This window comes from Bombus affinis, chromosome 2 (genome assembly GCF_024516045.1).
Source record: "Bombus affinis isolate iyBomAffi1 chromosome 2, iyBomAffi1.2, whole genome shotgun sequence".
Taxonomy (NCBI): Eukaryota; Metazoa; Arthropoda; class Insecta; order Hymenoptera; family Apidae; genus Bombus; species Bombus affinis.
Window position 1 is genome coordinate 9,865,233 of NC_066345.1, and position 24,029 is coordinate 9,889,261.

Consider the following 24,029-nt stretch of genomic DNA (forward strand, 5'->3'; position numbering starts at 1 on the left):
TGGCAGATAGATATTATTTTTATTTACACCTTCTTAACGACCCGTACTGTACAAAGAACCGTGTAAAACTAGAAGGAAGTACTTATTGGCAGATATGATATATGAATTATTCTTTTCATGAATAATTGTATCTATATTTTTATGATCGCATTAGATCTATCCAACAAAAATATTCAGCCCAGCCTTCTTTTGCTCTGCATGGTATGTGTAGACCTTGAAAAACATTTACAAGATTACGCGTGTCCAACAATAACTTTAACAGTCCGGCCGAAAGGATCGTATTAAAGAAAGAAAAAAATGAAATTCAATCACGATCCGACCGGTATTTCTCCGAAAACGTAACCTGCTCCTCATGGAAAAAGAAAGATTCCCCTATCTATCTTTCGATCCTTGCCCGAAGAGTTCTTTTTCGAGGCTCCTTCTGATCGTGTGTTGCGGTTGGTCCAATCCCTCAGGTTCGCTGAACTTCATGCCACGGACCCTAAGGCGAATAAGGGACGAGGGAGCCGAGCTGAGACACGCATACGTGACCACTCCTATGTGTTGTCCAAGTAGGAGCTCCTTGCTGACCGGCCGTTACGTTCACAATCACGAGGTCTTCACGAACAACGACAACTGCAGCAGCCCGCAGTGGCAACGAGATCACGAACCTCACTCCTTCGCCGCTTACCTGAGCAACGCAGGATATCGTACAGGTGAGTACTCGTCACGATAAACCACCTTAACCACTTTTCACCCTTCTCGATGACAGAACCTAACCGTGCATGTGGCTCTACTATCCCAGACACGCTGCACTGGTCAGAAAAAGAGTCACGCGATCGGGTTCAGCCGTTGGACGCGTTTCTTAGCCAGGGAATCGACGATACGATCTCGTGCTATCAGCTCGTAGATAATTCAGACGATTGGTAGCTGTCCACGGACGTTTAGCCGTCTAGAGATATCGCAGGGGAATTATTTATCGACCAGTGTCCTTCGTTACGTGACGCGACTTCCTAATGACGTCCAGATACTACATCGAAGTTTAAACGGAGACGTTTAGCGAGGCCGACTAGCGAAGCTGCAAGTGGTGATACCACGCAGCGGCGAGTTGATTGATCCCTGACACCGCGAAATCAGAGAATCTGGCCACCTTCAATTGAAATGCTTATACTTAGTTCGTCTTGTTCGCTCGTAATTGGAGTCAAGTACGTTCGACACGATAAATCCTCGTTGCATAAGCAATTATCGCAACGGGGCAAGACTACTCGCTACTGGGACTTTTTCAATTGAGACAAAAGATCGAAAAGCTTCTACTACTTCTACACGTATAAAATGCCATCCACTTCTGCGCGTATAATCGCGGTTATAAAAACACGAATGAAAACAAGAATGCCACGGCAAATCCGCAGCATGGTTACACGTTTTATCTTCTCGACTGGCGTGATTCTGGTTCCGCGAGGGTAATTATGTACCGAGCGAGACACTCGCAGCCCGTTGCAAGGTAGACGTAACGAATATGGCAACGAATTCCCGTAGAATTTCTCGAGGTTCGATCTCGCCGGGCGAGTTGTTGGTCCGCGTTCATCGAGTCCGCAATTGTGTGTGCTCCTCCCCTCCTGGTTCGCTATCCAGGCGTATCTTGGCCGGTTGCTGAGAGAGAAAGAGAGAGAGAGAGAGAGAGAGAAAGGGCCGAAGCCCAGAGAGGGAAACTCTCTACGGGGCCAAAAACGGTTGCAACATGTTCATAGAGCGTTGGATTGCATCGAGAGCGGTCGATCAATCATCGGAGAACAATAATTCAGGAACCGACGGCGGATTGAATGCTGATGAATCGCGATGGTGCATCGATTGTTTGCATTGTTCACTAGTTACAGCGTCCGGGCTTGTGCGTGGTCCTCATCGACGGCGTCGCGATGATGCGTCCTCGATGGAGGAGGCTCGATACAATTACCAATCGGTATCGAGGGTCCAGGGTAGGCGGACTAAAGTCTGGTCGGGATTTTTTTGAAAGGACGCCCGATGATCGGGAACGATCGATTAAACGATGAATCGAACTCTCCACCATACATCCCGCGCTTCTAACCAAGCATGATCTTGAGTTCTATTCGAGGCAGAAATTGAGAGGCCGAAGAATACACCGCCGACACCTAATGTCGTTGGTCTTTTTTGGAGAATTTCACCGAAGGCACGGTCGGGAGTTATCTGGTTCGAATCGTCTGGTAAGGTTTCACGAAGAGAGGAGGCTTCTCATCAGCTGCAGCTGTTTACAGACACCTTTTTGCAAGCCTGAAAGCGATCCCGGTGTGCTTTTGCGTCTCGAGATGAATCGATTTCGGGGCAACAACGAGATTTCGACCGGCTGATGGCCGATCGGCTAATCGAGGGAATGAGAGCTTCTCAGCCATCCGCGTCTACCATGAAATTCTCCTTGATTTATCGGCAGAATTCCGAGGAATTCTAAATCTTGGAACAATAAAATTGCTCCGGTTAGTAATCGTTCGCGTGAAAACGAGTGTCCAGAGGTAGTCAGACCGAAGAGATGAAAGTAACGAGATGTAACCGTTCTGAGATAAGCATTTCTAGTTTCCAGAGAGAGAGTGAGAGGAAGAGTTTGAAACACTGAAGAACACTTGTAATACGAAGGAGGAGGACGTTTGACCTCTCGACGGTAACTGATTAAAGTTTTATCTTTCTAGCCTACTTGGCCGTATACTTATCTCCGAATCTCCCGGAGACTTCCAATTACGCCCGGAATTACTTTACGCTCTTTACCTTTCGCGGATTCATTATAAGAAATTACAGCGGACAGTTACTCGTTTTATGTTCTTAATACTCGATTTAATAACCGATCTACGTACCGAGCGGAAAGCTTTACTTCCAGCGATAAGCAACGCTGAAGGCAATCACCGTCTCCTACCTGTTTCACGTGTTCCATGTTTATTCCTTTCGTTCGTGTTTCCAAACGGTCCGGTCGCCGCAATTCCGTCCTGCTTGTCGGGCCTATTTTGGGAAACATGCAAATTACCTCAAAGAAATATTTCTTCCTGAGTTTCTCTACGAGTAGAATATACATATATATATATATATATATATATCTCTTTTTTCGTGCTACCAATCCTCTAAAAATACGTTCCTCTTAAATTATTCCGCGATATATTTGAAAGAAGATGAAATACTGTTATGGAAACAATCTTTTTTCTGACGTGATTCTTTATTAACCACTTCAGGACCAAGTAATTTTTAAACTTTGAGAGAAACTCATTTTTCCTAATGATTAATAGCAGTAGCATCTTTTCTGGTAGTATTTGTTGTACGCTAATTTTCTTAAAAATCTTCCCTGAAACTTTTCTCTAGTTTAAACTAAAGGGAGCTTAAGACGTGGACTTGTAAAAATAAAGATTTATAAAACTTGTAAAAATTCGAGGGCTTATCTTCTGCCGCGATACATTGTATCCGTCGTATACTGGTAACAATACAAACAGAAGAAAAATTCACCATTACGTAAATCCACGGAAAGCCACTATCGGCTACTCCAAGCGTCCTTTAAAGGCGTATCGCGTTCACCGAACAGGATCTTATAAATTAGACCAAGCTTTCATCGTATCTCAACCGGAGTGTGCATAGATCCCGCGAGAGGCTATCTGGTTGGAAGATTATTCGCGAAAGTAGCCCCAGCGTGCATTCGAATCCCCTCCGCAAACATAGTCCTGGTCGTCGTCGATCACCGAGGGAGTACACAAGAAAAGAGATCACGACCGGTAAAGGAACGCGAGTGGAGACAAAAATCTTCTCACGATCGTGACAGTTCGACCCTTCGATGGGTAGACAGGCTCCTGTTGGAAGAGCCCTCCAAGGTTTGCTCTCTCGTCTTCCCTTTAACCACGATGAAACGACATCTCTCTCTCCGACGTCCATCCGTGTCTCCCTGTTGTTTCGTCGTCCGTACCTTCTCTACACCAGCTTCTCTCTACGTACGACTATATTCGACGAGGTAGGACGTTGCTCCCTGAAAGCGGCCAGGTTTCTCAGCCTTTAAGCTCCGTCCACATCCGGCACCGAATTGGCGTCCTTCCAAAAATTTCACCACACGTGACGCTGTCCACGGTGCCCACTTCCGTAAACCGTGATATCTTCTCTGTTCGAGTAAGTTCGAGTAAGATCATCTTGGGACGGCAACGTCCGTTAATTATCGTCGCGCTGTGACTCTGGTGCTTTAACTTCGCAATAGGCAACTGCGTATCGTTCCTATGTTTCCTTTGTAATTTCTTTTTATTTTTTCTAGTGGACATATCACGGAGTTACTTTGATCGTCGTTCTTTGAATATTTCGGAAATACATGGAAAAATTCTAAATATCATACGCTCGTTGGACAACTTCTGTTGATAAACTTCTATCCGAAGGATGTATATAACGAATAGATGGTTGTTCGAAGAGTAAAAAGATTCTAACATCTTCTGTATCGAGAAAAAGCGTGATAATTAATCAATTTGTCGGGACGGCATGATTCTCTTTTAGCCAGACAGCTATCCATCTTCGGTGAAATGAGTTCAAATTACACAGGCATTAAACAATCTGGCCGCGATCCGGTTTGCTCGTGACTGCCAGCTTCTGGTTACCTTTTTCTCTTGTCTCGAAAATTAAGAACCTGTTATTTTCACGGTTATGTCTTCGAATCGTGTGTTGTTTCCTCCTGCAACGTGTCGTGATGAGGGGGAAAAGAAATACGAAAGAAGAAGAAGAAGAAGACGAATTCACCTATAGAGGAGGTCTATTTTCTTAAGATATACACTCTCGAGGAGGTTCTTCCAGGGTGGGATGGCCAACGATCCTAGGAATAATTACGAGCCGTGAACCGCGACGACCGATCGCCGGCACCGAACAGTCACAAAGCGAAAGAGAACTGGTTTCGTTATCGTCGTCTGTTGTATGCACGCGGAGTGTCCCTGACCAGAATACCAGGGCTGGCACACAGACTAGGCGACAAATTTTCTTCGCTATCTTCGCAAGAGGATCTTGTCACGCGCGCATACATTACCCAGGCCTCACCTTTAGGCCGCGTTTGCGACCCCACGTTGTCTAACGGGCGTGAAACTAGACTTGAATTTGCCGATGCTAATTAGGTCCGAGAAACTAGTCCGTGATCGTTCCTCGCGTTGCTCACGAGTGCGGCGTGCATCTTGCGCTGTGATAATATTGAAATACATAGCGAGAAGTTAAGGGCATATAAAACCGTGAAACTGGGAGTATCGGTCGTATGTTCCGTCCCGTCGTGTTACCCGATTCCCTTCTTCGACTCGAGTCTCGACGATCTCGAAGGTCGAATTGCAACGAAAGCCTCGGGATCATACGAGAAGCACGACCTTCGCTCCTCCTACAATCGATTCCGCGTTTTTATTAAAGTCGTCCTGTTCGCGGCTTTATGCGGCGACAGGAAGTACAAATGCGAAGCGTAGCCAAGGCAACGGTATTGCTTCGATTGTTCGACTTGGGTGCTCCGCGTTGGCAAGTAAAAACAATATGCCGCTAACTATGTGCCTGCGTATTGATCTCGCTGATTGAACGATAAGCGTGGGGTACAGTATAGTACAGGTCGCTCCTCGTTGCGTGGTTCGTTTTCGAGGATGAATACGATCGAGGAGTTTCTTTTTTTTTTTCGTTAAAAAAGAGTTCGCAAGAGAAATTGATATATCAAGCAAATTCTATTGGAAGTTCGAGAGTTCTGGCTTTTTAGTATGACTTACATATTTGAGTAGAAACTACGTTCAAAGATACCTGTCTATAAGTCTTTCCCCAGGAAGTTTCTCAATTACTGTTGCGTAGGTGGGTGAAGGGTTTAAGGCTTTAGCTGATCGTACGTCGTAATTTGATTTTTTGCACAGTCCTGGTTTATAGATGAGCTGGATCCCAAAGCGGAAATAGGATATCTCGTTAATGAGATTAGTTGGACGTAAATTTTGAGATCCTGCATGGCCTTGGATGTCCTTGCGACACTCAGCGATGAACTTCTCTTAAAAGTGGCTTTCACCCTGCACGTTAAAAAACCCCTGCATTCCATTTGAAGAAATGAAGCTGACCCTGAGATCGCCGTAATGCCTACGCGTACAGAGCAATCTTGTCCACTGCGCGACATTCTTCTCCGAATTCGAGAACGATCCAAGACTCAGCAGGTTTTATACGAATTACGTTTAAAATATATCAAAACCGTCCACAGAGGAGTAAATTAAACGTCAAAGAGGAATGGCGCTTCAAACGTTTTACAGGGCAGTAAAATCAGTTAAGCTTGTTTAAAGGAATTGTTTCTGTTGAAGAGCAAACATGGAAAAAGGTTTCGACAGCATCTTTACACAGTGTTTTTTCGCTTTACGTTGCTCTTTGCCGGCTGTCGAGTATATAACGATAAGGCCACACACGTGCCCAAAACCTCGCCAGGTATAGAACAGATTCAGTGCTGGATAAACCAAAGCACTCGAATCGAAGTGTTGAAAGTGAGAACGAGCGCGAGAAACATTCGGTGGCGCACCTTACACGAACCTGTTCACTGACATATTCTCACCACAAAATCCAACAGTCACCGAATAAGTTGCATTTCAACCAGTTGACCTGGATGCATGGTACATATTATGTTTCTTAATATGTATCGGCCAGAATGATATTCGCGCCAGGCTGAGCAATTTGCCTTGTGATTCGCGAAATTCGACTATGAACGATTTTTAAAGAATTGAATTTTATGGTATCGAAGTATCGCGTGTTTAAGAATTTTTCGCGTACCAGCATACGAGCGATCTTTTATTCAATGGCTCGATTATGTCGTTTCCATTGAAATAAACTAAATGCGTCGCATAAGCTAGAGTATGTATCTTAATAGGATATCGGATAGATCTTAATGGATCGCGCAGATACTTGGCTCACGGTGATCGAAGTCCGGTAGATTTCACCAAGCAGAGATCTACTTTATGCAAATCGAACACGAAGCTACAACCGCCGTGTTATACTTATTAGCCATTCGTGGCACCTGGATCTCGTTCACGGATTCTCGGAAAAGATATCATGCGACCGTGCCGTGCGCTCTAGCTCGATTCTCATTTGCCGTGCAATAAAACGCTTTCCAACGCGAAAAACTATGAATCGTATGTAAGTATACGTTCGGGAAACGAGCTATTTAAAAAGAGTTTCATCAACCGTCACAAGAGGAGAAGTACTCTTGGCATGGTTATTAAGTTTTTCCTCGTTTCTTTGATTGCTTGTAGTTGGCAACGAATTATTATACCGCATTTTACGGCTTCGACGAATTTCTCCTGGTCAAAAGGGTGTATTTTATAATCGTTGTCGTGGAAACATTCTTGATAATTAGCAGAATTATTTTGCATAATAATTTACCAACCAATAATAGTAGCGAACTGGCAAGTTACAAAGTATAGACTACAGATCTTTATAATTTCACAGTCCTGACACTGAATAACTTGTAATTTATGCAATTTACTTTTAAGATATTATTTGTTCTCTTATCAAACTTTTTGCGGACTTTATATTTTATTACGTTGCAGATAATCCTTGAAGATTTATCGGTCGTCAAACCATGATCATTCGGTAACTTTGCTATTTCGTACCTTGACTCTCGTACGTGTGCGATGCAGGATATTTCTCAAACATTGACCCAAGTTTTAATAATTTTTGACCGTCGATAGAAATATTTTCGTGACCCTTTAACAATTCTTATCAATGGTTGAGCAAGGGCGTCACGCGGGGTGAATACCAGAGTGGATGTTCCCTTATCTGAGAGAGAGTCGTCCTCTACCGTATAATTTACGTAGGCTAGCATAGGTGTTCTTAAAACCCAATTTATCGGTATCAGATTTTCGCACGGGTGTTCAAGACGCGAGAAAATGGCCATGCGAAGAACACCCGTTCCTTTCTGTTCGATAGAGATCCCCCACGATGCGGTTTGAGAATGGTTATTACGAAACCACGGCCAAATCCAACAATGGTTTTTGCGAAATTGAAGGGGAGCAGGCAGAGAATGTGATAAGGTCTTGTAGTATTCGCAAGACCAGAATCATTAAAAATACAATTACAGTTAATGTATTAAACTCCGGTTTATTAACTTCACGAGGACTCGTTCGATTCATAACTAAAAAGAATAGAAGAAAAATCACTTCTAGGATAACTTTTCATGCAGATACAATTTTCAATAGCGAGGAGAAAATTCTTAATCGATGAAACGATGCTTTGTTTCGTGGAATTCGCGTTCGATTCGTTCGATCGTTCGAGATCGTATTTTCACATCGACGCAATGAAGAAACTTCTACCCTCACACGCCAGACCTAAACGGCAATAAAACAAATCCCCTTGTACGCTGTGAGTTCGCACGGTTCCGGCATGTCGTATATGGCAATCGAGTAGGTTATTCCGTGAATCTTGGATACAAGGATTGCAAAACGGAGGGCATGAGAGGCAGAGGAGAAAGCACGAAACGGCGATGAGTGGAAAGATGTTGGTAAACGATATATCGCGTTGTTCGACTTGCGTTTCTCGTTCGCTGTCTCATAATTCGCGTGCATTGTACATGCTCGCGGTTCTCTAAGCGTGTTCAAATAATTCTACAAACCTGGACGTCTCGTAAACATCGCATTTCTCCTAACATCCTATAAAATATCCGATGCAGACATTTTCGATGTGAAAAAGGAATTATGGGGGGTATATTTCAATTCGAATCAAAAGTAGACTAAGATACGTTTGAACATCTTAAAATGTATGTACGTATTAAACGTAACGATGAGAAAATATATCTGCTATACTTTAACTCGAACAAGAAGAAATATGAAAAACGACAATATGGCAAATTGCTTAGTTTCGTCATACAGCTTTCGCCTTACGTATTCTACTGACTCGAGTAAGTCCATTTTACTATAATCCCATTTTAAAGTAACCACGACTCCATAGAATATTTTGAAAGGCAAGCGAAACAACCTTCGTTCAAAAGATATCTCCGGCGCTATTCGGTGATGTAGCATGCAGACGATCACGAAGGGAGGAACCGAACATAGATACAAGCGGAGATGCGCCGGTACCGCACGAAACTCTGGATGGTTCGTGAGAGGTCCTGAAGCGAGGAGCCTAGGCGTTATCGGGATAGCCAGGTCGGTGTTCTTGCTCAACTGTTCATCGTTGACGTAGTCGTTATTCTCCCTGTTCGCCGGAGAATCTCGTGGAATTCATCGAATCTCATCTACATGGGTATGTACGCGATGCAACGTTGAAAACGATGAGAGATACCGATGAGGTACTTCGTAGAGAGGCAAATATGTCGGATATTAAGAGATACAAAGGTAGCTGGTAGTTGGCTTGTAATATTACTGGAATATTTTGCTGGGAGTTCGTTAAGGAAGTTGAACCGTAAATGGCCTTCGAACCATCCACGTTAATAATACGCGAAGTTCCCGTTAACCGTGGAGTTCTAACCGTGGCTCACGCGTTTTAACTTTGATAATCGCAACGAGACGTTCGTTCGCCGTACCTCTGGCCTCGCCGCTGGAGAATAGCTGCGTAATAAAAGGGCAGTATCAATAAAGAGAGAAATTTACAATCGGGAGGAAATTTCGTGGTAATCATCGTAGAGAAACTCGGAGCTTTTACACAAGGTACGATGGAAAAGGGATGATCAACCCCATGGCAGTGGTGGTTCTAGTACGGAAGGGGTACGATTGAGCGTGTGCACACACGATGTGTGGCGCAGGTAGCCTCTACTCGGATTCGTGCAGGTGAGATTATCTAAATTTAAATCGCGCCGCGCGGCAGACCAGCGCGGAGGTGCATTGTTCGTGGCTGTGTTGCGGCTCGAGAGGACGCGCCGCCAGTTTTTCGAGTGCTCGCGTGGGACACGAAGGAAAGAGAACAGCGATGCTGAAGGGGGAAACGAGGACCGGAGGCCAGACAGAGATAGAAAGAGGATAAGAGAGTGGAGAGAGGAGAGGAGGTCGAAGACGAGCCGGGCTAACACGGGGCACCCACAAGCTCGCCGCAAGATACACGAGGGTCGCACACATCGCGAGCACAAAAGGGCCCCCACGATGCAGGTGCAGCTCTACGGATCGGTGCATTCATTGGGCTTTTGCGACCCTCTCTACGCCGTCGTCAAAAGGCGTGCGAAGCTGCCTGTGATTGGGTGAAAACGAATGACACCTTAAACCTTAAGCCGCCGGAACCACTGCAGTCTTTTCGAACAAGAGACGTGATTTTCTTCGCGTTTTCCTCTTCTGGGATTTATTCGGATCGCGTCGAAAAAGGGATACGAGACGGGGAAATTTCGCAAGCTCTGGCAACACGTTGCACTATGCTACAATCCTAGTGTAGGTAACTAGACATCCAAATTGTACTATTTTTAAATAAGTTTCTTATTTTCTAGAAAATGCTACGTGATCATATGACCATGATTGATTGGTTTTATCGTGTTTCATATTACTTCTGTTTGTACCTAAAGTACTTTTCCATTCTTCGGATATCTAAAATATCGTAACTTCCTTATATACCTTGCTGGGTAATGGTAGTTTATTTCAGTTATTTACATAAGAGTTCCGGATTCCAGTTTATACAGCTTGAGACGATTGATCTTCAGTTTATAGAGGTGGTGCGCTATTCTATGGAAAGCACCCACTCAAATTCCAGGAAATGTCAGGCCTGGAAATACGTAGGAGTTGTCGTGTAGTTGATAATCGCGTTTGCGATGCAGGTGCAGCTGCGCCCGAAAGGTGTTTCTACCCTCGATGGTACAACTTGTTAACGTTTGTTCGCGAATGGATTTTCGAATACAGACTTCTCTTGTGTTCGAACTAGTAACGGTCTTCCAGTAGTCTCGTTAAGAAATGAACAATTGAGAATAAACGAGGAACACGGGGCAAAATCGTTTGCTCCGGTAATAAGACAAATCGACCCCCATTATCTACATAATCACAATAACTGCGTAATGACGGTATCAACGCGAGACGGAGGTATAAATGTTATTCAGGAGCATTTTCTCTGATTAATGCTTGGTAAGTGCGGCGCTTATTAAATGCAACAATTCGCGTAATTGCGTGCTAATGCGATGCCTTCGAATTACCATGAGTTTACTTCATGGCGAAACGATGTTTTAAAGTCTTCCGAGAAATTGTAAATAACAGTTCCACGGTGCACCAACGACGTTCACGATACAGTCGAACCTCGATAACTCGAACTCCTACGAGACCAAATTTTTGCTCATTCGCTTTCGTTCTATCGTAAAAACTTTTACAAGGTTGTTAAAATTTATTTTGACCGAAAAATTCGATAAGAAAAAGCACAAAACTCGAAGATTGCAGCTCTTGCCTTAGAATTCGAGTTACCAAGGTTCGGCTATATTTGTCGAGACCTATACACGAGTCAGAAAAGCAAACAGAGTCTGAGAAAGGAACATCCTGACTGGTTTCATGGTTCCTAGAATCAACGATACTTTCAAAGATGCTCGTTCGTCGAATGAACTTCTCGCGTGTACGTCATCTCCTTATTACTCGTGAAAGGATATATTTTTATTGGTCTCGAACCACTGGCTCGGGATCACGAAATTTCCTCGTAATAACTGGTGATTTGTGTATAATATAAAGCTGCTATTTCTTATGTGATACGTTTTTACGGGCCTCGTTAAACTTGGCTCGCGTTGGATACATGCGATGCACCTTTAAATCGTCCGCGGGACGTTTGAAAATCCTAGAAACGGGCCGACACGCGAACGATCCGAGCCAGCTTCAAAGGGGGTTAATACCCTTGGCGCACGAAACAACCGGCCAAAATAATTGGAAAGAGACCCATTAGCGATTTGGTTCATCGCGATGCGCCGAATATAGCCACGTGTAACTTAACCTTCCGGTGGCGTTCGTTAATTCGGCTGTCCCCAACCCGTTGGTCCATTTTCGCGACAGGACTCCGAAACGATGATGACAATCTGCGCAACCAACCTCCAAACTTCTTCCGATATATCTCACCGGCGCGCCGGTATAGAGCAGCTTTAACATGCTGCTATCGGATTTATGAACTGCATTGCTTGCAGCTAATCAGATTTAACTGGAGCACCAGCGGACGCAGGCTTTTGTACCATGCACTTGGGGATGGGGCTCGCGGCTCTTGTTCATTGAAATTCTTTTGTCATTGCTGAAGTACCACTGCACTGTTGGAGCGCGCTACACGTTTATCGCGGAACGTTTGCTTTTAAAATATCCGATCACCGAGCAACTTTTTACAACTTTTAAAGTGTTCTAAATTAAATTATAGAAATAATTGCGTTTGTGAATGATTTGTTATTTGTTAGGTAGGTGTATAAGGTATCATCTTATTTGTTTATAATGTCACAATAATTATTTCAAATAACGTAAAACGATTATTTTATAGAAAAATGATTTTCGAGTAATCTTCAGGATTTATGTTAGGTTAGAGAATCTATGTTAAACCTGGTACGTTTGAAACTAATTTCTAGACATTAGAAGTTCGGTAACCCTTAATAAGTTTCAAAATCTACGTTAACAAACTCGATAATCCATCTAAGATTTTCAAACGACCTTTACTACCAATATCGCAATCTTTACAGAACCCCATGGTAACAACGTGCTCTTCAAATGGCCTGGTAACAACGTGCTCTTTACGACTCCTCGTAACTTTCAAGCGACCTTGACCTCCAATGCAACGACCCCGATACTATATGTTTTCGAAAAATGACACAAACAAGTTTTTCAATTTCTAACACGAAACTGAATCGTCTTGAGTTATGAAATTTTTGAAATACATGTGCGATACCATTCTAAATACGCAGGTCTCCTTTGCATTACAACCGTGTTCTTACAACACGATTTCGCCGTATCGCCGATAATTGGAGAAATTGGAGAAATTCATGTAAAAACGAACGTAATGAAAATTTCTTGGCGCATCGTCATTCGATGTTCCTTAGTTAAGTAAGCGTGATATGATGTCCAAATTTGCGTATGGGATTTCTGGATATTGCAACTTTTAACCCATTTTTAGTAATACTTTATATTAATTATTGATTGTTTAAATAAACATATTAATAAACTGTTGAAATCTAACCGCCATTTTTGCATTAATTCGCAACGTTCGGCGTTAAACGACATTTTTTAGGAAACGGAACCTAACTACTGTACCTTAAATACCTGTACACGTATAACGATATTATAAACTCGCGAGACGAGAATCTATCCGCAGGAAATGGCAACCTATCTGAGAATGGCATCGCAGAATGGAAGAAAAGAAAGTAGGGCAATTGAAGTACGAGGGATGACGCGGCGTTACCTGTTGCTTCTGAAACGCAGGCTGCGGTGCTGCAGCCAGTGGCGTTGTTGAAGCGAAAACGCGCAAAGTGCTTTGGTAAAAATGCAAAAATAATAGCCAGACGAGCCTGGACGTCGTTTGATCGTAAAAAGCCGGGACATAGCCGGCCGGGTCGGTCGATCGGTCTGTCCGACAAAGCGGGACAAAAGGACGAGCCGGAGGAACCGTGATATCCTGGCGCCAGTCGCGGCTCCGAGTTCTCCTCTCTTCGGACAAACAAAACGAATATCCGGCAGGGGGGAATCGTGGAACGGTTGCTGTGGTCGATGCAGCGGATATACACGCTCGTGTAGGCGGGAATATGGGCAAGCCAATCAAACGAATTTACGAAAAGGGCACATCGAGCCAGCAAACCGCATCGAATCGCGGACGACGTTGTAATATTTGGTTTCAGATAGAATAGAACCTCTTCTCCGATTAACGTCAAATCGTCGACATGGTGACTTAGATCCAAAAGGAAAGTCAGCCCATTTCTGTTCTTAACAGTTCTTAACTGTTCTGTTCTATCCAGAAAAGGGATAACAGCTGCAGTGGACGCCAGTGTAGGAAAATTTACCAAACTGTTGGGATATCTGATTATATAATAGGTACTTATATACAATACGATAGATGTGTGTTCATAAGTGAAAGTGCAGTTAGTTAGGTACAATTGTCCGTGTCTAGCACTCGATATACTTGAACATACCGCCTTCATAAGCAAAGTATATACTGTAGGTTTTCAAAAAATGCACATTTTCAAAGAATGACGTAAGAAATGGTAGAGCAGGACGACAGTGATAAATTGGGATGACGGGATAGCAATTAGACTCGTCGTCGACCGCCTAGCTAATCATTATTGTGATCAACGCTTAGCGTTCATCGCATGTGCTGCATCGTGCGATAGCAATCTAATTGACATTTACGGCTGCCTGGTGCATCCAGATATTTTTAGGCTGGCGCTAAGTCACTGTCACGTAAAGTGCACTTAAAGGAGATCGTGGCAACGACCTCGCAAGGATATAGGTATTATGCATGACAAGAAAACCAGATTACTCGATAGGAAGGAATTAATATTCATAAATACACTGTGTATAATTCAGCTGTCAATTGGTTATTAAAAGATATCGCTAATAAGTTAGGCTGCTATCTTTCCTGTAACACAAGGAAGTTTCACACCACTCGTGTTGGTCGAAGAACTAATTCGATTACGGAAGAGACAAGCTACCGGCCTTTACCGTATTCACAGCACGATGTCCAATGAGTTGAATTTATCGATAATAATTAAAGTTCAATCGTGGACGCGGTCGATTAACGCTAAGTCGAAGCGACGGACGTTTATGCAAATTTTCTTTTCAAACAGATTAACACGATCCTTTAAACCTGTTTCGTGCGAAACGCGTCTGGATTTCAAAAAGTGGCCCGACAATATCTCTTAACGACTATCGGTCAAAGTTTTTCAAACGACGTTGGCAATTAATCCGCGACTACTTTTTTCTCTCCTCTCCACCTTACCCGCTAGTCTCGTGTCGAAGAAGAAACCAGGTCGAACATCCGCTCGACATCCTTTTTTCCCCCGGCGCACCGCGGGAAACGTCAGTTCGCGCGATCCGTACTCGGCTCAGTTTGAAAACCATCCCTGACATCTGAAATTGAAATATTCTCCCTTCCTCTTTCAACACTAGGATTATCGAAGCTTTCTCTAACTTGCTTCTTTACTGCGTGAATTAAATTTCCCAGAAGTGAAGTTCGGTGTGAAATCAAATCGTAACCTGAATAGTATAAAGATCTCTAAAATAATCAGCTAAACTAAAAAGAATCTACACCCGTATACATCGATACAAACGTGTGCGTTAAGTGGTTAGAGGACAAGATAAGAACGATGACTCAACTGTTTCGAAGATAGAAAGCAAGAATATTGCAAGATTACAGCCATTCGAAGGTGACTAAGTACATTGCACTGGTGCTAATGACAGGTTACGATAAAACCCAGACAGATCAAAGATTCTATTACGATGTCAGTGACCAGTGATTGTAGACTAGCGACTGCACACGGCTGGAATCGTTCAGGCAATAACGTAAGAGGATCGCTCGTGGAATTTTCGCTCCAAGACTCGTTCATTCCAGAAAGATTTACTGTTCTTTATATCTATTCGACAAGGCGGTCCTTTATTGAGATGTCATCGTTTAACACAAAACGAGAGTAATGCGATTGGACCAGCTTGGTGGTCCTGGCCCGGCAAAAAGTTGCCCCGTCTCCCTTCAGAAGCTTCTCTTCGTGCAAACTGTTATAAATAAGCCCCCGCTTAGAGGCTATCCGATAGTGAAACGCGGCTATAGGTATGTAAACGCGGCTACCACGAAAGGGACGGCGTGGTACTTTTGAATTAATTATTTGATGGTGCCCCGTATGAATAATTCAACGCTACCCCCGCCCCTCACCCAGAGATGAATCTTTCGACGTGTCTGTATACCAAAGGCTCCACGGGTAGTGGAAAATGGGATTGCCTTTTGATTTATCGCGGACGAAACGAAAATCTTGGAAATTTCTCCCCGGAATTCTCCTAGGTCAGAATCGAATCCGTGAGAAATTGAAAATTTGATCATTCAAGGTGTTTCGTTGTTTAAAGTATCTCGAATAGATTCTAATTGAGTATCTTAGAAATTAAACTGATCAGACCCACTTTTTGTTATTGAATGTTAATATTTGGTGATTAATAAAGAAACAATCGTGGAAGTAAGGATTAAAATTTATCGTTAGGACAGCTTACAGACATCGAATGGCTGGTTATTCGACACACAACTATTCTTTCCTTCCTGTTGTTTCTCCTTAGGTTCTTTCGAACGAAGGATAGAAGACGGTAAATAGAAAGTTAGAAGTGCGAGAAAGTTACATTCTCTTAATCGATCGATCGAATGGTGGTTCCGTGGAGTAAGCCGTGCTTTCCGATTCGACTGCCGGGTGAAATAAAAGCAAAACATTAGGGAGGGTAATCGATCTGTTACATGAGTCAGTTCCTGCGACGAACCGAGCGTGTCCATAGCACATTAATTACTATTGCGATAGCCAGTGTTAGAGATCTTTCTTTCATTAAGCCCGCCTGAAACAAGCTCGCCACGCCTTGGTGTCATTATTCACTCGATAGCAACATTCTGATCCATACTTTTTCCCAAACGCACTTGATCTTCCAGTTTACGTGTCGCCAGTATATAAAGAACAATAATTAACTAATCTAGAATTCGTACGACAGTGAGAATTATGAATTATACAGTCACTTTAACCACATAGGTAGAACTAGTTAACAACACACGTTCTTGCTACAAACAGCTCAACCATGACGTGTATCCGTGTGCATTCTGTCAAATACTCACCCATTCACCCATAACCCTAGCGCTCAGGTCACTCGTCCTACGTACACATACACACACACGAATTCGCAGTTGCAACCCTAACCGCGCACTACTAATCACGAATCACAGGAAAACAGGACAGATTAATTCAAACCTACAATCAATTTATAGAAACGAGTTTCCTCTAACTATTCGCGATTTAATTTAATTCACGTTATCGCAAACACACGTTTCAGGTTACTTCGGCAAGTATCTGAACAAGTACAACGGTTCGTACATACCGCCAGGCTGGCGAGAATGGGGCGGTCTCATAATGAATTCACGGTACTACAACTACAGCGTGAACATGAACGGGAAGAAGATAAAGCACGGCTTCGAGTACAGCAAAGACTATTACCCGGACCTGATAGCGAACGACAGCGTGGCTTTTCTACGCCAGAGTAAACACAATTTCGCCCGGAAGCCGGTGATGTTGGTCGCGAGTTTCCCGGCGCCTCACGGTCCCGAGGATTCAGCGCCGCAGTTCTCGCACCTCTTCTTCAACGTCACTACACACCAGTAAGTACCGAGTAACTTTGTCATTTCTGTTTGCCTTCGTTATCGTGTCGGGCGAGATATATCTGGGTCAGTTCGTTAGCCCCGGATCAGAAATTTATTTGCCAATTACCAAAGATTCTGTCATTTCGAGCATCCGCTTTTAATTAACGTTTCACGTACGCTTGACGGTTCACGAAAGGATTTGAACTTGTTTTCCACGGAGATTCTCAGAGATCGCAATTTACCTTCTTTTCTCGAGCATCGCCCCAAGACTATTACGTTAAGCTGCAGAGATATACGATAACGATAATCCTTTTGACGCATTAAATCGCGTGGAGAAACGTGTAGGAGGCGATTTGCTATTTTCTGCATAGAGATCTCAACATCGGATTATAGGATAAGTTGGACTATTAACTTGACTGGTGTATACTCTTATGGAGAATCGATGGTTTTATGATATTTGATATCATGACGATTTATAGGATATATATAGATCATCAGGAATGTAAGATTATAACACTGGAAAATTATTTAAGACGAGACTGAATTATTTAAGACGAGATTCTTACAGAATCTTTCTTTACAGAAAATGATCTGTGTCACTTTACACTATGCCATGCTATAGTGGATTCTCTTGGTTCACGACGCAGTATAAAAAGAGGCTTGATTTACACCATCCTCAAGTGTTTGACACTTTCTTTTCCTCGGTTAGAAAATCAAATGGCCTTGTCAAAGTACTTGAAGCTTCCCATTTTCTTACAAAGGAATCATCCACGATACACAGAACGGGCATTCTTTGTAAAATCGCCTTCACAGACGAACATCTAGCGGAGAAACGTATTGGCTTGAAAGAACTTTTGAATTTATTTTATACCCTTAGACTTTTATACTTAATTTTACATTCTCTTAAAAAAATCACCAAAATACATTACATACAATATTTTCCCAAATACAAGATTATACATACAACAAACCACAATGTACAATACCTATACTTTATACGGTAGAGCAATATCTAATGGTGTGGAAAAACCAGTCCAAGCTGTTCTACCTCGATGATTACACTTCCAATTCCCTCGACGTGATGCGTTTCATTTTCATTCACCATGACGAACGGTAATATGCGAGTGTACCATAGACGTCGACGCCACCATACACGCGCTTCCTGACAACGAGAGCCGTTTCTACGAAGAACTCGTGCGCGTGCACGCGGGCACCAGCCATCCAACGTCCGGTGTCAAAGTTTTCTTAAGCTGTTGGACATTCAGGCGTCGTTCTAACGAGGATATACACGGGACGGGGCGATATTCGTAACGGTCTGGCGCGACAACGAGAAGAAGAATCGTGGACGAAAACAAGGAACAACAGGGGCTGAATTCGCAAACGGACGTCGGTGAAGTCGGTGGATGATTTGACAGCGTGTAAAGGAGAGAGGAAAGAGAAAGAGATAGGAACCGAAGGCGAAAAAACGAGAGACACAGAAGCACTCTAGACTAGACAACCGGATAGATAACTGCAGCCACGGTGTCATCGTCGCGTGATGGAGTACCCTAGACGGGGTGGTGCAGTGTGTGCGATGAAAAGCACTAAAAACGTGCACCCCTCTTGGTAGTCTCGTCTCGCCCCTCTGGACAACGCCCCGTTATTGTACCTCCACGATGCAGGTATTATATTCACCTCTCTGTTCCACGATGGAAAAAAACGTATCTTTTGTCTCTGTCCTCTGGCAGTTTCTCCGTCTCCTTTTCATTCTCTTTCTCCCGTTTGGTTTCTCTTCTCGTTGGCCGGACACGAGCGCGTACCTGAACGACTTGTACACGCGATTCAGACGGCGACAAGGAGGAGAGAAACGCGTGACGTTTTCGCGAAGGGTCTTTTGTGAACAGGGGACTACAGATTGCCTCATTGTACGAAGTATTTTTGCCGCATTTCCCGTTGAGATCGATTCTAAAAAGAGATCTTCCTCCTATTTCATTCGATTCCACCATGGGATACCCCTCGCGTCGGTAAACCTCGTGGGTGGATACCGTTTCCATTTGTCGATCTTTTCTTTTCCATGGATTGCCCCCTGTCTGCAACTTTCTGTCGAAGATAGAATTCTTGCGGGGATTAGATCGACGCTATTACGAAGAAAATACTGGAAAAACGTGGTTCTCGTTGCGTTCCCTATCCATTTTTTGTCTTCTTGCACGCAGCGATTTACTTAGCGCGATACGATCATTTCGTGTACTTAGATACCTCGTTTCTTTGGCACCCTCTAGGGAAAAGGAGCAACGACACCGTGTGATGGTGCGATTCACTGCCGGATTTTCAGGCTGAATGCGTGTCGGCCCACAACAGCCAATACTACTTCAGGCTAGAACTACGCACAGTTTCGACTCGAAACGAGCGGATCGTCGTCTGGTTGTACGGTGTTCGAGCAATTGAAGCGCCAAAAAGAACAAACGTTCGAATACTGCTGGTTGGTTCGTTGAAACGTGTGTAAACGTATTGCACGTACGTACCCGTTCACACGAACAATTGCCACGGATTGAAATGAAGCCTCATAAAGTCGCGTAGCACAGGAGAATTCTATTCCTGCAACGGTACTGTTCGACCAATACGCTTGTTTCATTCTACAGGAAATTGGAATGGGATATTTAGCTGGTTATTTTCTTTTCTATACCTTGGAGAATCGGCGAATCGAAACGTAACGCTGTAAACTATAATTAAACGCGATCCATAGTGGCCTGTATCGTACCCGTTTAGAGAAGTTACGGGGGCGAAGCTGGTCGTTTAATTCCATAACCGGGATTTTAATTCCGCTCTCGTACATCACGCCATTCTCTTGTCGCGTCGTTCAAAAGCCAATCGAGTGAGAACGTGAGAGTGAGAGGGAGTGAAATTAATGCGTGCGCTGTAGCACGCGCAATTACGTGCTTTCACGACGCTTTTAACTCGCTGCCTTGCCCTTAAGCAGCCGTTGGCCGAGTCGTTTCACTCGACGAATTAATATTTTTTTCCCTTTTTTACCCCCGCCGCTCGATCGAGAACGATTCGAGCGACAAGCAGCACGAAATCGGCTTTACGACTCCGGTAATATCCCGATCGAATTTCTTTCTTTTCTATGCCTCGAGCGATCCAAAGCGATGATTCATGGATCAAATTGTATCATTTAATCTTGCCATTTTTTACTTCGATTTTATGGCACATGGTAGATCGACGCTTCTTTCTGCCCATTAGCTATTATCCTCCAAACCTTAATACAATGTGATTGTAATCTTTTTTATCGAATCTCTTTTTAATCGTTACGACATAAGAGAATATCTAAGATATTCAAAATGACTCATAACTTGCATAAGTTTTTTACAACAGCGTATTTTATGGAATTTGAATAATTGTTGGTAAAATATACGGATAAAATTCAGTTGTTCTCCCACTATCGCATATAGCAACTAATATGTTTCCTATAACATGTAGATTTATTATTATTTACAATGTTCTCGATTTGTTTCTACATCTGTACTACATCTGATCTACATGCTGTACTTGCTTATTTACGTCTTCAATTACTTTTTCTTACGTCGAATAATCGGAATTTTTCTTAAGAGTAGCGACGCGTTAACAATACTGATCGCGGAGCTGATACGAACGACTCGTGACTCGATCGTGGCAGGTGGAATGGGAGAGTCGTGGTGCGTTTCGCGAACTGATCGGCCGCAATTTACTTTTACGAACTCCACGGCATTCTTATCTGTTTTATGCAATATCTGATAAGCGGTCGCCTTACTGGGACACCAGGAGACCGTATCGATCGAGGCTCGATTGAAATCGAGAGCAGCGCGGCTTTTCATCGGAAACTAGGGAAAAAGGTGAAACGTAATTTACTCGACGAGAAAACGAGCGTCTCCTATCGCACACCATCAAACAGAATCGAAAGGAAATCTTAGCAGGATCTCTCGAGGATTTGATTAAATCAAGGAAGAGAGTCGAGAAATTGAAACTTAATGAACGCCACTAGAGTGCCATTGAGATTTAAAAACCAAAAAAACATATCGAGTGTTTTTATCGTCGTACTTAAACGCTTACTTTGAATAAATATTATAAGAACAACTTAGTCCATTAACAAAGACAATGTCAATGACCCGAGAGAGAGAACTGCTTTAATCAGAACATCTATACATTCGGAGCGAATCAATCTTCCAAAGTTCTCCTCGTGCCAACGAGGTCAAGATAAACGAAACACGCCGCGTGACGTGTGCACTTTTCGAGGAGCCTAGCCTAACTAATATAATCTAAATCCAGAGCTAACAAGAGCAAAGCACCTTAGTCGACGTTGAAACGTTCTATGAAAAGGAAGGACACGTTAATTTCGAGATTTCAGTAGAAAGAGGCTTAACTAGTCTGACACTCGACTGAGTCACGTCGATGACGCCGATCGAAGACTAATCGAGGACCAAAAAAAAGGACTGGGTATTTCGGTTAAGTTAACCAATTTACTTTGATCTAAATACGATATTTTCTCATTCTTTCGTTGCTACATTACAGGCTAATGATATGTCTTAATATACAAATTTAATTGTTCTATGCAAAGTTGGAGATTCAATTCTAAGACGTTGAAGCTAGGGCTCAAGTAATCCTATATTCGACAATTTCTACGATCTTGAATACAGCGACGAGCTTCATCGATTCGAAGGGGACACGCGAACAGATCAACTGGTGGTTTTGTCTTCGTTTCCACGTGCTCCATGACGTTCACCGTCAATTAATACGACCAATCTACTGTAATCTGGTCGCAGCATTCGTGTTAATGGCCCCGTGCCATTTTAGGGACAGCGGTAGACGCGTGGACACGGGTAAAGCAGCGTTATCGCGCGTTTACGAGACACGTTTATATTTTGACAGCACCCTTTCACCGTAACTAATCCGTGGGCGCGGGAACGGAGTTTATCAGAGATTTAGCTTGTATTAAGTGTGGCCGTGTCGCGGGGCAACGACGTGGTTCGCCGCAGGGTCCGTTTTAATTCCAGAGAAACGCGCCCAGCCCTGTTAATATCACCACTGATCAGATAATCGAAATTTATCGTCCGAGTAATTAGCGGAAGGAATTTATGCCACCATTGCCGTTAGGGAATACAGATCTCCGCCTGTTTTTAGGGAGGAAAAATTAATCGCCGTAAAATCGGATTCGAATTCGTTTCGGAGCGTACATTTTTCTGATTAGGGTAGTGCGATATTAACTAGTCATGGATCAAAGATTTATCTGGGGAGACATACAAATCTGCAAAATTTATTTCGTATAATTATTAGGTTCATGTATATGAAATGTTTGAATTCGAAGAACTAATACTAAGGTGGTAAGTCGTGATAGGTGCGGAAGGAATACTCAGATATTCAACAAAAAGTTTATTACTATTAACAATCAACAGGTCAACAATTTATACGATTCACACTTATGATTAACCATCGAGAGTTTACAATCGCGTATCTCGGCTTGTGTTTGCTTCGCTATGATGCTGAACCTTTCGCACTTCGCGGCTTGAGGCAGAATGACTCTTTTGTTCGAAACCAAACGGATTCTTTCCTTAGTTGCCCTTCGATATCCCTACTACACACGCGTTTATTAGATGTACCGCGGCGGTTACCGCGCATGCATTTTTCCGAACATTCGGCGGAAGAACCGTAGGGATATCGATGGCACATTAGGCACATCGGCCTTACGCTTTGAAGATATAGCGCTCTGTGTCGCGAAGCCGTTGGAAAGTTCCGTGCTCGAGTGCCGCCATAATACCATTAAATTTTGCCATTTAGTCAATTATCAATCATGATAATTAAATATACGAACTTGGATATGTGCAGTTGAAGTTTCATTTGGAAAGGAGTTCAACAATTCAATTCACAAGTCGGTAACTGGTGGAAACAGCGATGATCAATTAACAAGACAAATTTCAGCTCGTTAGTATAGAACTACCGTACATTTTTTCCCCATTTAGTCATCTTTCTTCTCTGAAAAATCGCGGTCACGATCGATCGACTGTTGGCGCATCGCGGTCACGATTTCCACCGACTTTCAAATTTGCGTAGATCGCGCGACCACGAGACCCAATGGCGTTGGAATTGATCAACGAGGCGTGCGTAAATATGTGGCGACACAGCGTACGCGTATCGGCTTGATCGCAAGCAGAGAGACACGAAAGAAGAGGTTGCTTGACTGCGTCGAGTTTCTTTGCTCGAGAAATAAACAAGAAAACCGAAGAATTGAACGGACAGAGATAGATAGGTTCGATTCGATGGCGTCTTAGATCGTTAATAGTGCGCCAACGTGAAATATGTCGATCGAAACGTTTGCTGGTCGAACGAGCACAGCTCGGTTATTTGTACGAGTCAATTCGAGACGTGTGCATTCGCAACGTCTCGACAATCGATCCCTTGTGATCGGGCGCGTGCTTCGTTACTCGTCCAGAGTTCTTTCCACCAGTCACCGGTCGAAAAGAATAAAAGAGAAAGCGAGCTCTTCAATGGAGACTATTACCAACGAACACTTATTTTTCTTCCGTGTACGTGGCCTCCTTTTGCTACTCCTTACGACACTCCAAGTTGCTTGACAGCCATTTCGAGTGCCTCAAATATCGATTACCTCCGATACGCCCGATATCCTTGCCAACGTCCACTTTGAACGCGAATGTCTTTGTAACCTTGCCCCTCGATATCGTCCATTATAAGAGGAGAAATACTTTATGGAGTATTAAAGCGGTATACATTTAAGCCCTCGTAAATTGTTAGCACAAGCCTTGGTAATATCTGAAATATTGAACGTTTATAATTCCGTGATTGGAATGCCGAACAATAAAAGATGGAAT

General features: G+C 43.3%; 2 protein-coding genes across 4 annotated transcripts in view; one reads left to right on the top strand and one right to left on the bottom strand.

Moving 5' to 3' along the window:
* Positions 1 to 24,029, top strand: part of LOC126928903 (extracellular sulfatase SULF-1 homolog) — a 79,598-nt gene that overhangs the window by 44,704 nt on the left and 10,865 nt on the right. For all 3 annotated transcript variants that reach the window (XM_050744762.1, XM_050744763.1, XM_050744761.1), the window contains exons 3-4: positions 456 to 695; positions 16,890 to 17,211. In XM_050744762.1, the coding sequence (XP_050600719.1) occupies positions 456 to 695; positions 16,890 to 17,211 (562 nt within the window). The remainder of the gene's footprint in view (positions 1 to 455; positions 696 to 16,889; positions 17,212 to 24,029) is intronic.
* Positions 4,045 to 24,029, bottom strand: part of LOC126928961 (ATP synthase subunit s, mitochondrial) — a 33,475-nt gene continuing 13,490 nt past the window's right edge. The window contains exon 6 of the mRNA XM_050744920.1: positions 4,045 to 4,109. Coding sequence (XP_050600877.1) covers positions 4,060 to 4,109 — 50 coding nt within the window. The 3' untranslated portion in view covers positions 4,045 to 4,059. The remainder of the gene's footprint in view (positions 4,110 to 24,029) is intronic.